Source organism: Neofelis nebulosa, chromosome 4, assembly GCF_028018385.1.
Source record: "Neofelis nebulosa isolate mNeoNeb1 chromosome 4, mNeoNeb1.pri, whole genome shotgun sequence".
In the NCBI taxonomy this organism is placed as follows: Eukaryota; Metazoa; Chordata; class Mammalia; order Carnivora; family Felidae; genus Neofelis; species Neofelis nebulosa.
The window spans coordinates 68,488,815-68,502,011 of NC_080785.1; the positions used below are offsets into that span (position 1 = coordinate 68,488,815).

A 13,197-nucleotide genomic window follows, 5' to 3' on the forward strand; every position below is an offset into this window, starting at 1 on the left:
TAACATAGGAGGAAATTGAGGCTCAAAAGGGTAAGTCATTTGGCCACTATACTGGGGCTAGGATTATAATCTAAGTTTCAAAGCCCATCCTTTTTAATATTTGCAGTCAAATGAATAGGCGAAATTAAATTTGGCCATATAATTGCATTCAGAATCGTATTTCTTTTAACTCTAATACCTACCACTGACAATGGAAAGGTACCTTTAAAATATACCATTTTATAGAATAACCATCCTGGAAAGCATACTAAACTGAAAAAGAGCCTAAAGAAATGTTACTTCCAAGATTAGTTATCAAGTTTGCCATCAAAATAAGTATGAATATTATTTTATTGGATTATGTGTAAAGGAGTCAAAGATAAATTCTAGATCAGACATGCTGACTTCAACCCAAATTTATTCAATTTTTTAAAAAGTAATAAAAACATTTTTATTAAACACTTCTATTGAACATGTTTAGGTAAAATACCTTGAGTTTATAATCCCAAACACCAGTGACTAAGAATAAAAATGGAAAAATAATTTGAATCTATTTTCATGGTCCACATACATTGAAATGCAAAACAAATATAATAGACATATGAATATTTGGGCTTCAGAGAAAATATCAGGAGACTGACACAGGCATAAGGAATCTTAAAAATGTCATCCTATATGATTACAAGTAGATTTATATACTAGATTTTGTTTTATTATACTGTACTTTCCAAAATTATAAATATTTTAGGTATAACCCTATTATAAATATAAATTCAGTAATTCTATCTTAACTTTAGTTAAGGAGAAATGAAAATGTATTACGATAGTTTGACATTACTTAAAGCTGATTTGGCATAGTAAATTTGAAAGGAACACTTCAACTGAAGCAATTTTAAAGGTACAGATAAAGGTTATATTTAAGTAAAATAAAGTCAGGAAGATTTACTTAAAAGAAGACCGGAAAAAGTCCCCTTTATAGAAATCTTTGAAAAAAAATATATATATATATTCTTTCAATTTAAAAGAAGACTGTCATCTAGGTGAGATGTTTACAGTAGATATGCAATAGATATACAATATTTTCCCTAAAAAGGGTCTTTTGTATCAGATCTCAAAGTAAAAAATAAATTGAATCCACTTTTGTTCAGTATTTAAGTCACACCTCAAAATAAATATATTAATTCTACCAAGTAAAACTGCTAGCATGAAAGCTCTGAAAATTCTTTAGCTTAAGATATTTTTCTCCAAAATCTATATAATAACTAAGATTTATGCTTATTTTATCTATGAATACAACTTCAACTACGAAATTCAGTTCAATACTCTGCATAAGTCAGATAACAGAGAAGCATGCTACAAACCCTTTGCTATTTCTCTCCCAACTATCTAGCTATGAAAAGGGAAAGAATAAAATTTTTAAATAAAGCTCCTGAATTTGCCCAAATATACTTTTAGAAACTTACATTTAAAGTATAATCATCTCCAAAGTGACTCTGCTTTCCACAACCTTAGAAAAAACCGGGTATTCCAAAATAGGAGGGATTTGACAGTAGGACATACTGAAGTAGGTGAAGCTGAATGGTTGGTCACATATAATAATCTTGCATAGACTTTGTGTTCAGCAAAACGTTTGCAGATCATGGGCATAAGATGATGAATTAACATGGAGAGAATCTTTGAAGACAAATGAGAACACTGGAAAACAAAAGGCTGAAACACTGAAAATTTCAGAACATGTTCCCCTGAAATGGTACATATTTTTCTCTTCAGATGAGAAAAAGTTGTAAGATGCATTTTCAATTCTGGCTTTTCTTAGGAAGACAATAATGATCTGTGCCAGAAGATTTCTTATCTTGAAATGAAAGTGTACGAGGGAATGGACTCTTTAAAACATATACACCAACCATACCTTGATGAAATTTATTCTCCACTGTGGAGTAAGGGCTCTCCAGTTCTAAAGGTAAAAATTGGTCACTTTATTCTATTTTAAAAGATATACAGATCCAATTTCAGCATAGAAGATACAGGTTCAAAGTCTGTTCTTGGCTATTCCAAAAACTCTGCTTGCAAACTGTTCATAATTTTGACAAACCCTATAAAACTCTTCCACAATGAACTTTTTCAACCTACTGCACAGAATTCATGCCCACACTCTGTTCACTTGAGCAGCGTTTGTCTCTGTGAAGCACATCAAAATCACTCAAACATCAAATTGCTGATTTGATAGAATGATTTATTTTCCCATTACAGGAAAGTCACGAGTGACTTGTTCTGAGGTACGTTTTTGAGCTATGAAGGACATCAATTAGAAAGCTCCACACTTGAAGGTTTCTCTTTAGATGGTAACATTTTATGGCTGGACAGTCTCTGCAGGTACCAGATTTCCTGTTGTATCCAACTGCATACATTTACATGTGCATGCAGAAACGGGACACTCTGCATGGTCCCTAAAAAAAATAGGTCAAGTAAAAATTAAAAATCTAAATTAAGCATATACATACATACATTTATCTATATACCTATCTGTATGTAGAATGGTATTTGAAAAAATACAGGAATTAAAACCCAAAGAATTAAACAAAAAATGACTGACAAGCTGAACTGGGAAGAAAGTTACTAAAAAGTGAATAGCTTTACCTTTTAAATATACAATAGACACCTTATTTATAGTTACGAAGTTGACAGGGATGTGCTCAGAGTTGTAATTAAAGCCAATGTGACAAACTGGGTATAAAAGTTACAGCAATGAGGACAAAGGGCCACTGGCACTATTCAAAGCAGAAGTTAAACATGGCTTGAGTCTCCAGTGCATCGAATGCATACTTACTATATAACAAGTTTATTTAGAAGATAACTGATGTGGTAGTTTGATATGTATACTCTGTCATTTAATTTCTACAATTACACACTAAGATTGGATATTAGGTTAGCTGTAAAGACTGTAAATTCACACATTTAACCCATACATAATATTTAAACTATTTCTTATATAAGTATTAATCTTATAGTTTAAAATTACATAGGATATCTAATGATAGAAATGTTGACACCACCTTTGTTAACTCCAATGACAGCAAAAAAGAAATTCATCCTTCGGCTACATAAACCTGAACTATTTAAAAGGCCATCTGCGCTATCACCTCTAACTCCAAGCCTATTAAAGAAGAAATGTGCTGATTACCTGAACCAACTAAGCATATGGCCAGCATGTCCACCATGCCTGCAATTGTGACACCATGTGAACCAGTTGTTAAATTGAGCTAATTTTTTATCCTTGCTCAAGTCTACTTTTTCATCTGATTTGGATCCTCCTATGGGTTAAAGAAAATCATCTTCATTAACTATTATCACAAAATTTTATTCAAAGCTTTAACTTGAAAGTTATTTCTAAAACTATGTTAAAATACAAATCATACATCATATTGAAATAGCTATTTTAATGCTACGACCCAGTTTAGACTGAAAAACTACTGAATAACAAAAGTTTCCTTACATTTTTAATAGTCCAAAAAAAAGGAAAAATATAAATTACCAAACCCACTAAGAAGCAATCTGAATTAACCTCAGAAAAGCAATCAGTTTAAAATCTTCCCACAGAGAAACTACCAAGCCCAGTTTACGAGTGAGTTCTACTAAACCCTGAAGGAACAGGTAATTTTCATCTATATAAACTCTTCCAAAGAACAGGAAAAGAGAGAATTTCTCAATGTACTTCCTGATGCTGGTATACCTTTGCTAAAAGCAGCAGACCAAGATAATGTATGAAAGGAAGATTATAGGACAATCTCTCTCCTGAACAGACATAAAAATCCAAAGGAAAACATTAGCAAACAGTATTAATTAGCAATTCTATTTCTAGGTACATAGAGAAACTTATGTACATGCACAAAGGAGTCATATGCAGTAATGTTCGTAACAGTATTGTTTGTAATAGTAAAAATCTAGAAACAACCAAAGCATCCATCAATAATAGAATGGAAAAACTGTGTTAGAGTCATGAATGGAATATCAAACATTAATGAAATGTGAATAAACTACAGCTATATTCATTAGCACAATTAAAACTAAAAAAAAAAAAAAAAGAACCCCCCCCAAAAAAAAAACAGTGTTGAGCAAAAAAAGGTAAGTGAAAGGATATATTTCTGAAGATTCATTCATATGGAATTTAAAATACAGACAAAACCAAACATGTGATAGAACATACAGATAAGCAAGAAACCAAGTAACACACAATTTATGGCAGTAGTTACTTCTGGGGAGGAGGAAAGAGGTAGGACTAGGCAGGGAATAATGAGCAAAGGCACTGGTATAGACAATGTTATCTTAAGCAGGCTAGAGGTCTCGGGGATGTTCGATTTGTGTTACAGTTCACAAAAAAGTTTAAGAAAAATGTTTTATTACACATGCATGTTTAGACATGTATATCTTCACACACATATTCACATAACTTTTAGTACTCAAAAAATGCTCATTCTATTAATCCTGGCCACCTTAATATTTTTATTGTTGTTGTTCTAAAACAGATCAAATTAAAATATTTTAAGATTGTATATGATTAGAGGCAATAGGAAAAATGATTAAGTAAAAATATTAAGTTTAATCGAGCAATTGTGCTATTAACATATGACGCTGTGCTAGTAACACTTTAATCACCAAAGGGATAGTCTTACAAATAGTTTTTTAAAATATCCATCTGTTTTTGCTAATGATATAAAGGTGAAAGGATGTACAGGTGGTTGAAGAATTTAAGATGTAAATACACTGAAATTCTTCCTAAAAGCTTCATAAAAATGATTAACAATGAAAGGGGAGAGGAAGACAAAAAGAAAGAAAATACAGACCTTTATTTTTTTAATATAGATCTTTTAAAGATAACCATTTTATATTGTGTAATAGCTCATTAGTGATTTTCACTTTATTTTTGTAACTTCTAAGATGCAGAAAACAGACTGAATCCAGAACAGTTTATTCCTTATGTTCCTCTGATAGAGCTGAAAATACTAAGGTCTACCTCAATGCCATGTGAAAAGGCTTTTGAAAGATCAAATAGCTTTAGCAAATGATATATCTGATAAAGGGTTAATAACCAAAATACAAAAGAAACTTCTATAACTGAGCCAGAAAACAAACAGTCCTATTAAAAAAATAGGCAGAGAACCTGAACAGTTGTTTTTCCAAAGAAGACATACAGGTGGCTCACAGACACATGAAAAGATCAGGGAAATATAGGTTAAAACCACAATGAAATCTGACCCTTCTCAAAATGGCAAGCAACAAAAATATAAAAATAACAAGTGCTGGTGAGGATGTAGAGAAAAGGGAACCCTCATGCACTGTTGGTGGGAGTGCAAATGAAACAGCCACTGTGGAAAGCAATATGGAGGTTCCTCAAGAAATTAAAAATCCAGTAATTCCAGTAATTCCAGTATTGGGTATTTACCCAGAGAAAATGAAAACACTAACTCAAAAAGATACATGCACTCCTATGTTTATTGCAGTATTATTTACAATAGCCAAGACATGGAAGCAACCTAAGTGTCCATCAATAGACAAATGGATAAGGAAAGTGTGGTGTACATATACAATGGAATATTACAAAACCATAAAAAAAGATGAAATTGTGCCACTTGAGACAACATGGATATACCTAGAGGGTATCAGGCTAAGTGAAACAAGTCAGACTGAGAAAGACAAATATCATACAACTCCACTTGTAAATGGAATCTAAAAAACATGAATAAACAAACAAAAAGCAGAATCAGGGCACCTGGGTGGACCAGTCAGTTAAGTGTCTGACTCTGGATTTCAGCTCAGGTCATGATCTCACAAGTTTCATGAGTTCAAGCCCCATGTAGGCTCTGTGCTGACCATGTATAGCCTGCTTGGGATTCTCAATCAATCTCTCTCTCTCTCTCTCTCTCTCTCTCTCTCTCTCTCTCTGTGTGTGTGTGTGTGTGTGTGTGTGTGTGTGTGTGTGTGTGTATGTTCCTCCCCTGCTCTCACTCTCTCAAAATAAATAAATTTTTAAAAAATTAGAAAAAAAGGCAGAATCAGACATATAAATACAGAGAATAAAGCTGACGGTTGCCAGAGGGAGGGATGGGAAGGGATGAGCAAAATGGGAAGGGGGGAGGGAGATACAGGCTCCCAGTAATGAAATGATTAAGTTACAAGAATAAAAGGCAGAATGTAGGAATACAGTCAGTGATACTGTAATAGTGATGTAACAGGTAGATACACTTGTGGTGAACATAGTATAACATATCAACTTGTCACAGCACTAAACTGTACACCTACCTGAAACTTAAGTAATGTTGTGTGTCAACTATACTCAAAAAAAGATCAAATAGTTGTAACTTTTATAATATTCATAGTGAATTACAAAGATAAGTGCTACAGAATAGTCAAGGGAAACTAGAGTTTCACATAGTCACTAACTACTACTACTGCTGCTACTACTAAAAGAAGAGTAAGAGAGAAACTAGTATGTAACCTAATTTTAAAAAAGGTATCACATCTGTACATTAACATCTATAAAGGCAGGGATTTTTCTGTTTTGTTCACTGTACTATTCCCAGCACTTAGAAGAATAAGTGCTAATTAGACATTTGTTGACTAAATAACGGTTATAATTCATACTGCTAAATATGTTTACAATTAAACATTATAGTTATAAGTATAAAATTATAAACATTTATAAATAATTGTGTTTATAATTATAAACTCCAATGAGTTTCAACAGAGTCCAATCTTTAAAGCACAACTGAGTGTAAAGATATGCAACCCTCCGTTAAATAAGCTTATGGAAATCCTGGCCACTTGAATCACAAAGCATGATGGATGGATGGTATCTCTAATTGTAGGCAAAGCAACAGAGGGATGTGTACACCGCAATCTTTAAACTACCTTGAGCTAGCATTTTATTTCTATTAGGTCCTGTCTTATTTTGGAACTCAGAGTCTTCTGATTTTACATACTAAAAAAGAATATGCTTATTATAGCTGACCCTTGGAAAACATGAGATTGAACTATATGGATCTGCTTACATGTGGATTTTTTACAGTATGGTAAATATATTTTCTCTTCCTTATGATTTTCTTAACATTTTATTTTCCCTAGTATTATATACTATACAGTATATAATACACAAAGCATACAATGTATGTTAATCAATGGTTTAGCTTATCTGTGAGGTTTCCAGTCAATAGTAAGCTACCAATTGTTCAATTTTGGGGGAGTCAGAAGTTATACCTGGATTTTTGACTGTCTGGAGGTTGGTTCCACTAACCCCCTGCCCCCATGTTGTTCAAAGGTCAACTGTATTTTGTAATTAGCACAACAATCACTTAAAGACCAGGTTTCCCTAATTTCCCCACACTATTTCCTATTAATCTACTTCTGAGGCTCTTGTCATACAGACGCAACTGCTAGTTCCCATACACTCCCTGTACTAACACTCACTAATCTCTTTACCCTTGTTTATGCTTTTTACACTTCGTCTCCAACCTGGAAGGCCTAAGATCTTCCCGTATTTAAATCTCCCAAACTTTTTTAAACGACCACCTTAAACGGCATCTTCTTTCTGAAAATTTCCAGATGTCCTTCAAACAAAAGTATAATACTTTCTTTATACAATATTCCTTATCTAACTCAGAAAGCTAAATGTGTTTCAGAATACAGAATGCTTGGGATTTTTGGAAAATAGTGAGCAAATATTATATAACAACTCCAGGAAAGTCAGAGGCAGCATCCTATAATCAAAGACCTTAACAGCCTTCTGCCAGTTCTGAACAGGTTTGTTTACCATATGAGATTACTGTAAATTCATTTACAAAACTTGGATTTTCAGATCTTTTTAGAGATTCTGGAATGATAGATAAGGGATTCTGGACCAGTATTTCTTTTCTTAAACATATCATTTATTTTATCCATGCTCATTGTACACTATAAGCTCCACAAGGATCTTTGATTCAACTCAGCATATACAGCCTTCAACTGTTCAAATATATATTATATAAAAAAAAAATATTACTGAAGCAAAATACAAAAAAAAAAAATTTCTGACGCAAATATGGAAAATGTTAAGATTTTATAAACCTGAGTGTAGAATATTCATTAAATTAACAATCTCTATAACAGGGTGAAATGTTTTGAGCTTCCTTCAAATTTTAGAAAATTGATTTTATCTTTTCTTACCTATTTCAAAAATTAAAAAGATTGAAAAGCAAATATCTAGCAAAAAATAATGGGCCATTATGGCTTCCTGAGGCTATGTTGTGAAAGATGTATTAAGCTTACTTTAAAAAAAAATTTTTTTTTAATGTTATTCATTTTTTGAGAGACAGAGAGAGAGCGTGAGGGGCAGAGGGAGCATGAGGGGCAGAGCAGGGAGGGGCAGAGAGAGAGGGAACACAGAATCGGAAGCAGGCTCCAGGCTCTGAGCTGTCAGCACAGAACCCGACATGGGGCTCGAACTCACGGACCAGGAGATCATGACCTGAGCCGAAGTCGGATACTTAACAGGCTGAGCCACGCAGGCACCCTTAAATTTAACTATTTTTATGTATCCCAGTTCATATAGAACTTCTTTATGCAATATTTTGCCTCCTTGTTCTTTCACTGTAGATTTTTAGTCCAAACTATTTTCTATTTACCGTATCAGGACCATAAAAATGGTCAGCATGCAATGTATAAAATGAAAATCAAAATTTGAAATTTCAATCAAAACTAATATGTAAATTTGAAAATATTATGTATTGCCTTTATTTGCTTAAAAAAAAGGTATCAAACTTGAAAAATAATTACTCAGCCAATGATACCAGCACATCTCTTTCACAAATGTTAATGTAACAAATGAACTATTTACATGAACCAATTGCACAGTTGAATTATAAAATTTCTTAACTAGAAAGGATCTCCGTCTAGCACCTTACATGAAAGAGGGCTAGAGTAACTGAATGTCAGACTGTCACAGAGGGAGAATGAAACAGGCATTCTGACACCATATCCAGTTCTTTATTATAAAAGCGTGCTAAATACTCAAATGTTTTTAATTAAAGTTTTTGCCATAGTATAATTTTCAAGTTACATAAGCAGCTTGAATATTTCCAGTCATTGGATACATTATATTCAATTATCTACTGTTCTCAAAAAGTTTTTCTATATGTTTACTATAAGCAGTAAACAATAATCCTAATACTTCTAACCATTAAAAAACACAGGTTTTTACTAGGTAACTGACAAATCTAGCAGAAGCAGCACCAAAACCTGGAAGTAAAGGGATCTGACTTCTAGACTAACACTTCCTCTATGTATTTCACAGGTAGATTTTGAAGATTATGTAAGATAGAATGTAAAAGTGCTTTGGGACTATCAAAAGCTCTTTATGCATACAAGGTACTTGTTACTAGATGAGGGCATACTGACTTTGAAATATAAAATTTGAGGGAACTACTCTTAGAAAAGTGATAAGAAAATAGTATAATTATAGGGCTACTTAATAGTTAAGCCCTTTTCATGAACTTTAAATTGGCCAGCATTTGTGAGATTACTTGTGACATCATGAATACAGATTTTACCTTTAAGGTATAGACTTTATAAATTACAGGAAATACAAAACCTTTAAGCCAGCAAAGTGGCTTTCTCCTAGAAATAATATAAACTCAACCTAGTATGTCTTCTATTTACAACATTAAATCAATTACGTAGGAACAATTTCAGCTCAGAAAATTATAGAATTATGTCATACCAGGACAGCTAGAAACAGGTGTTCCCATATTAATGAGGCAAAGCGCACATCGAGGAAGGGGTTTTCGACAGCCAGGGCAGCTTGTGACTTTAGATTTTGTTGGTGAACCGCTGACACCGTACTGACTAAAACCTCTGCCCTGATGAGGCACAGTTGAACAGCTGTAGGAGATTGACTTGCCACAGAAATTGCAACTCACAAACACCTATACAAAATGAAAGGAGGGATAAATATCATGCAAATTTTACAAATAAAATAAATTCAAAGTTTGATCCTAACAAATTACTCTTAAATAACTGTTAAACTTTATTTTATATTATAAAATAATTTGTTATCTGCTAAGTTTAACCAGCTCCCATTTGAGATTTCCACTTAGCAGTTATGTTATATGAATACTTCTTCTGTTACCTCTGTTTAGTTATATTTCTCCTAATACTACTAGTATCTGTAGAAAAACCCAAAAATATTAGATAATAACATTTTAGAAATAACAAAGACTTTAGAATTCACTTTGAACATTACAAAATAACCCATTTTAACTTCTGATCCACAGTTCAATGATTTGATCTCCTGAACAAAATTTTCTTATAAAGAAAGCACTCATTTCCTAAGACAAAAGGAGTTAAGGATCCTAAAATGTCAAATAGTTAGAATTTTAGAATAATAGCAACAGAAAGTGTTCATTTTGCCATTACGTTAAATTCCTAAGTTCTTAAACACTTACACAGATTAGTAACAAATATTACCATGCAATGTTATTTTACAAATACTTTGGTTGTTTTAATATAATCACTAATTTCTCAACTTTCTAAAATAAGAAAATAGCACCATCCAGTGCTCACATTGAGGATATACCTGATATCTAATGTCTGAATTTAGATACAGTGATCTCATGGAATATGCTTTATGTGATAACTGAGCTAAGGATTTTTAAACTAATGCTAAAAGAAAAAAATGTCCACGTCTAATTAGACATATGTATATACTGTTAGAGAAAAAAGGAAATCCTGCCTTATTACACATATATCAATAGGAACTTAATATAAGCAAAAGGATGAGCTAATAATAATTTATTAAATTGAACTCTAAATTTACCCAATATAACATGCTGAAAAAACACTTCTATTTTGGGCTGGGTTATTAAGTACATGTTATAATTTGATTCTCTCCAAAATATTGTACTTACCTGTGCTAAAGGTTTAGAACTGGGATCCAACTTACTCCTGTGAATATCAAACTCAGCTCGTTTGTGCCAAAACCTCCAGGCATCTAATAAATTTCTATAATTCTCAATCCAGTACTGGACTCTTTCATCTTTAAGAACATCTAAAGGAGAACCCTAAAATGAAAACATGAATTAATACAATTGTTTAAAAACTTCCTGGCTAAGTCAGAAAATTGCAGGTAACATGTGAGTATGAGTCGCACAGATGAAATAGGCTCCCTTTTTGCCAAAAGCTGATTCCTAATGAGGATACGGACAAAATAATTGGCGGAAGCTTCTTTAATTTACTTTAAGCTGGCCTCTACTAATGACATAAATATGTACTATATATATTATCATTATACCTGGCCAGGAAAGTATAATTCTGTATCTCTTACTTAAGTTGAAGGATCCAAGAGGAAACAATTCACTTTCCTACTTGAATATAGTACAAAGTGATGCGAATACTCTGTCCCCAAAATTAAAACCTCTGCCTTCACAAAATCTGTTTACTGTTTAATCTAAAAGCATACCAAAATAGCTCCATCACATATAAAATAATACTGAGCCTTGTCCTTTGGATCTAGCAGTGTACTGTGAATGCAGATGCTATTTTTTGTATACCTATTTATCTGAAAGTTAAACCTGTCTATTCTCTCTCTTGCCCTCAATCAAAACATACATTTACTACCTTCAAAATAAAAAAAAAAAAAACACAAAACCCAAACCAAGAATGTTCTTCATTCTTTTGCCCCTAGGCCACAGTGAAAAGCAACAGTTTCTTTACCTTAAACTTAGATTTCTTCTCATTACGAACTTCAATTTCTTGCCAGTAAGGCTCTTCCTAAAGCTGTATTCTCCCTGGCAGCTGTGACATTTCACATTTCACCTGTGCTTATTTTGGGTTTGCACAGAATGCTTTTAGCCCTGTCCAGGATATCTTCCTTAAGTTCACATGATGAAGAAAGTAGAGAAAGTCTCAGCCTCCAATGACGCCACGGGCATCAGTAATGAAGCCGCGGGCATCAGTAATGAAGCCCAGGTTTCCCAGTTTTAGGGAGCCAGATAGAAAAGTAAAATGTTAGAGAGAACTTAGCATCTTACTAATGGAAAAAGGGAAGAAACCTGTAACAGCTAATAGACAATCTATCTTTTAACATTCTATCAAAACAGAAGAAGCTTATCTTTCACCTATTAATTAGGTATTAATTTCAATTAAATTCAGGGTTAAATTCAGCAAAAAAATATGTGAAAAACTCTTGGCTGACAATTTCATTTCTTAAAAAAGTATACATCTCCTCTAGTCCTAATAATGACCAACTAGCCAAAACTAAGTGCTAAAGTAGAGTATAATCCCTAGTTTAAAAAGAAAATTCACAGAAAAATAAATCTTCATATCCCACGCTTCCCCAATTTGGTCAATTCATATTTGATAAGTCTTCTCTAGATCTGCCCCAAAAAATCTAAATTTAATCTCCAACAAAATGTGCAATGTAAACAGTTCAGAGATTATGACTGGAAAGGCTTGAGAAATACCCCGGGCTTTCCAAAAATCCATAGCAAGAACATCTAAGACCAAAGTGAGCAGCTAGTAACTGAACTTCCAAAAGCATTAACCAACATTCTTCAGGAAAAGGTAAAAGAACCCAGATCTCTATAATGTACTATACACAACATCCAGTATTCAAATGAAAAACCACCAGACATAAACAGGTAAGTATAGTTCAAAGTCAAGGAAAAAGGCAGTCAACAAAAACCAAATCTAAAATACCCCACATTAAGAGAGTTAGCAGGAAAAATAATAAATGCAACCATTAAATATATGTTCAAAGACTTAAAGGAAAAGTAGAGTTTTTGTTTTTTGTGTGTTTTGGTTTTTTTTAAAATGTTTATTTATTTTGAGAGAGAGGGAGAGAGCACACGCGTGTGCTTGAGTGGGGGAAGGGCAGAGAGAGAGAGGGAGATAGAGAATCCCAACCAGGCTCCTCGCTCAACACAGAGCCCAATGCAGGGCTCAATCTCAGGACGGCGAGATCATAACCTGAGTCAAAATCAAGAGCCAGGCACTTAACTGATTGAGCTACCCAGATGCCCCAGGAAAAATGTTTTAATCATGTACAGATAGGGATCTGAGTAAAAAATGTAAACTATATAAAAATTAAGACTCTAGAACTAAACAGTACAAGAGCTGAAAATCTTCTCCTCAGGTGACGTTAAGAGTCAATGAACAAATCACAGCATTTAAACAATTTGAAGAAGTTCACAA

At 33.1% G+C, this 13,197-nt stretch overlaps 1 protein-coding gene across 5 annotated transcripts in view; it reads right to left on the reverse strand.

Annotated features, from left to right (window-relative positions):
* Positions 1-380: 380 nt before the first annotated feature.
* The window catches only part of MIOS (meiosis regulator for oocyte development), a 47,375-nt gene continuing 34,558 nt past the window's right edge, over positions 381-13,197 (reverse strand). For all 5 annotated transcript variants that reach the window (XM_058724990.1, XM_058724992.1, XM_058724994.1 and 2 more), the window contains 4 exons: positions 10,914-11,066; positions 9,728-9,932; positions 3,161-3,290; positions 381-2,426 (listed from right to left, as the gene is read on the reverse strand). In XM_058724990.1, the coding sequence (XP_058580973.1) occupies positions 2,330-2,426; positions 3,161-3,290; positions 9,728-9,932; positions 10,914-11,066 (585 nt within the window). In that variant the 3' untranslated portion in view covers positions 381-2,329. The remainder of the gene's footprint in view (positions 2,427-3,160; positions 3,291-9,727; positions 9,933-10,913; positions 11,067-13,197) is intronic.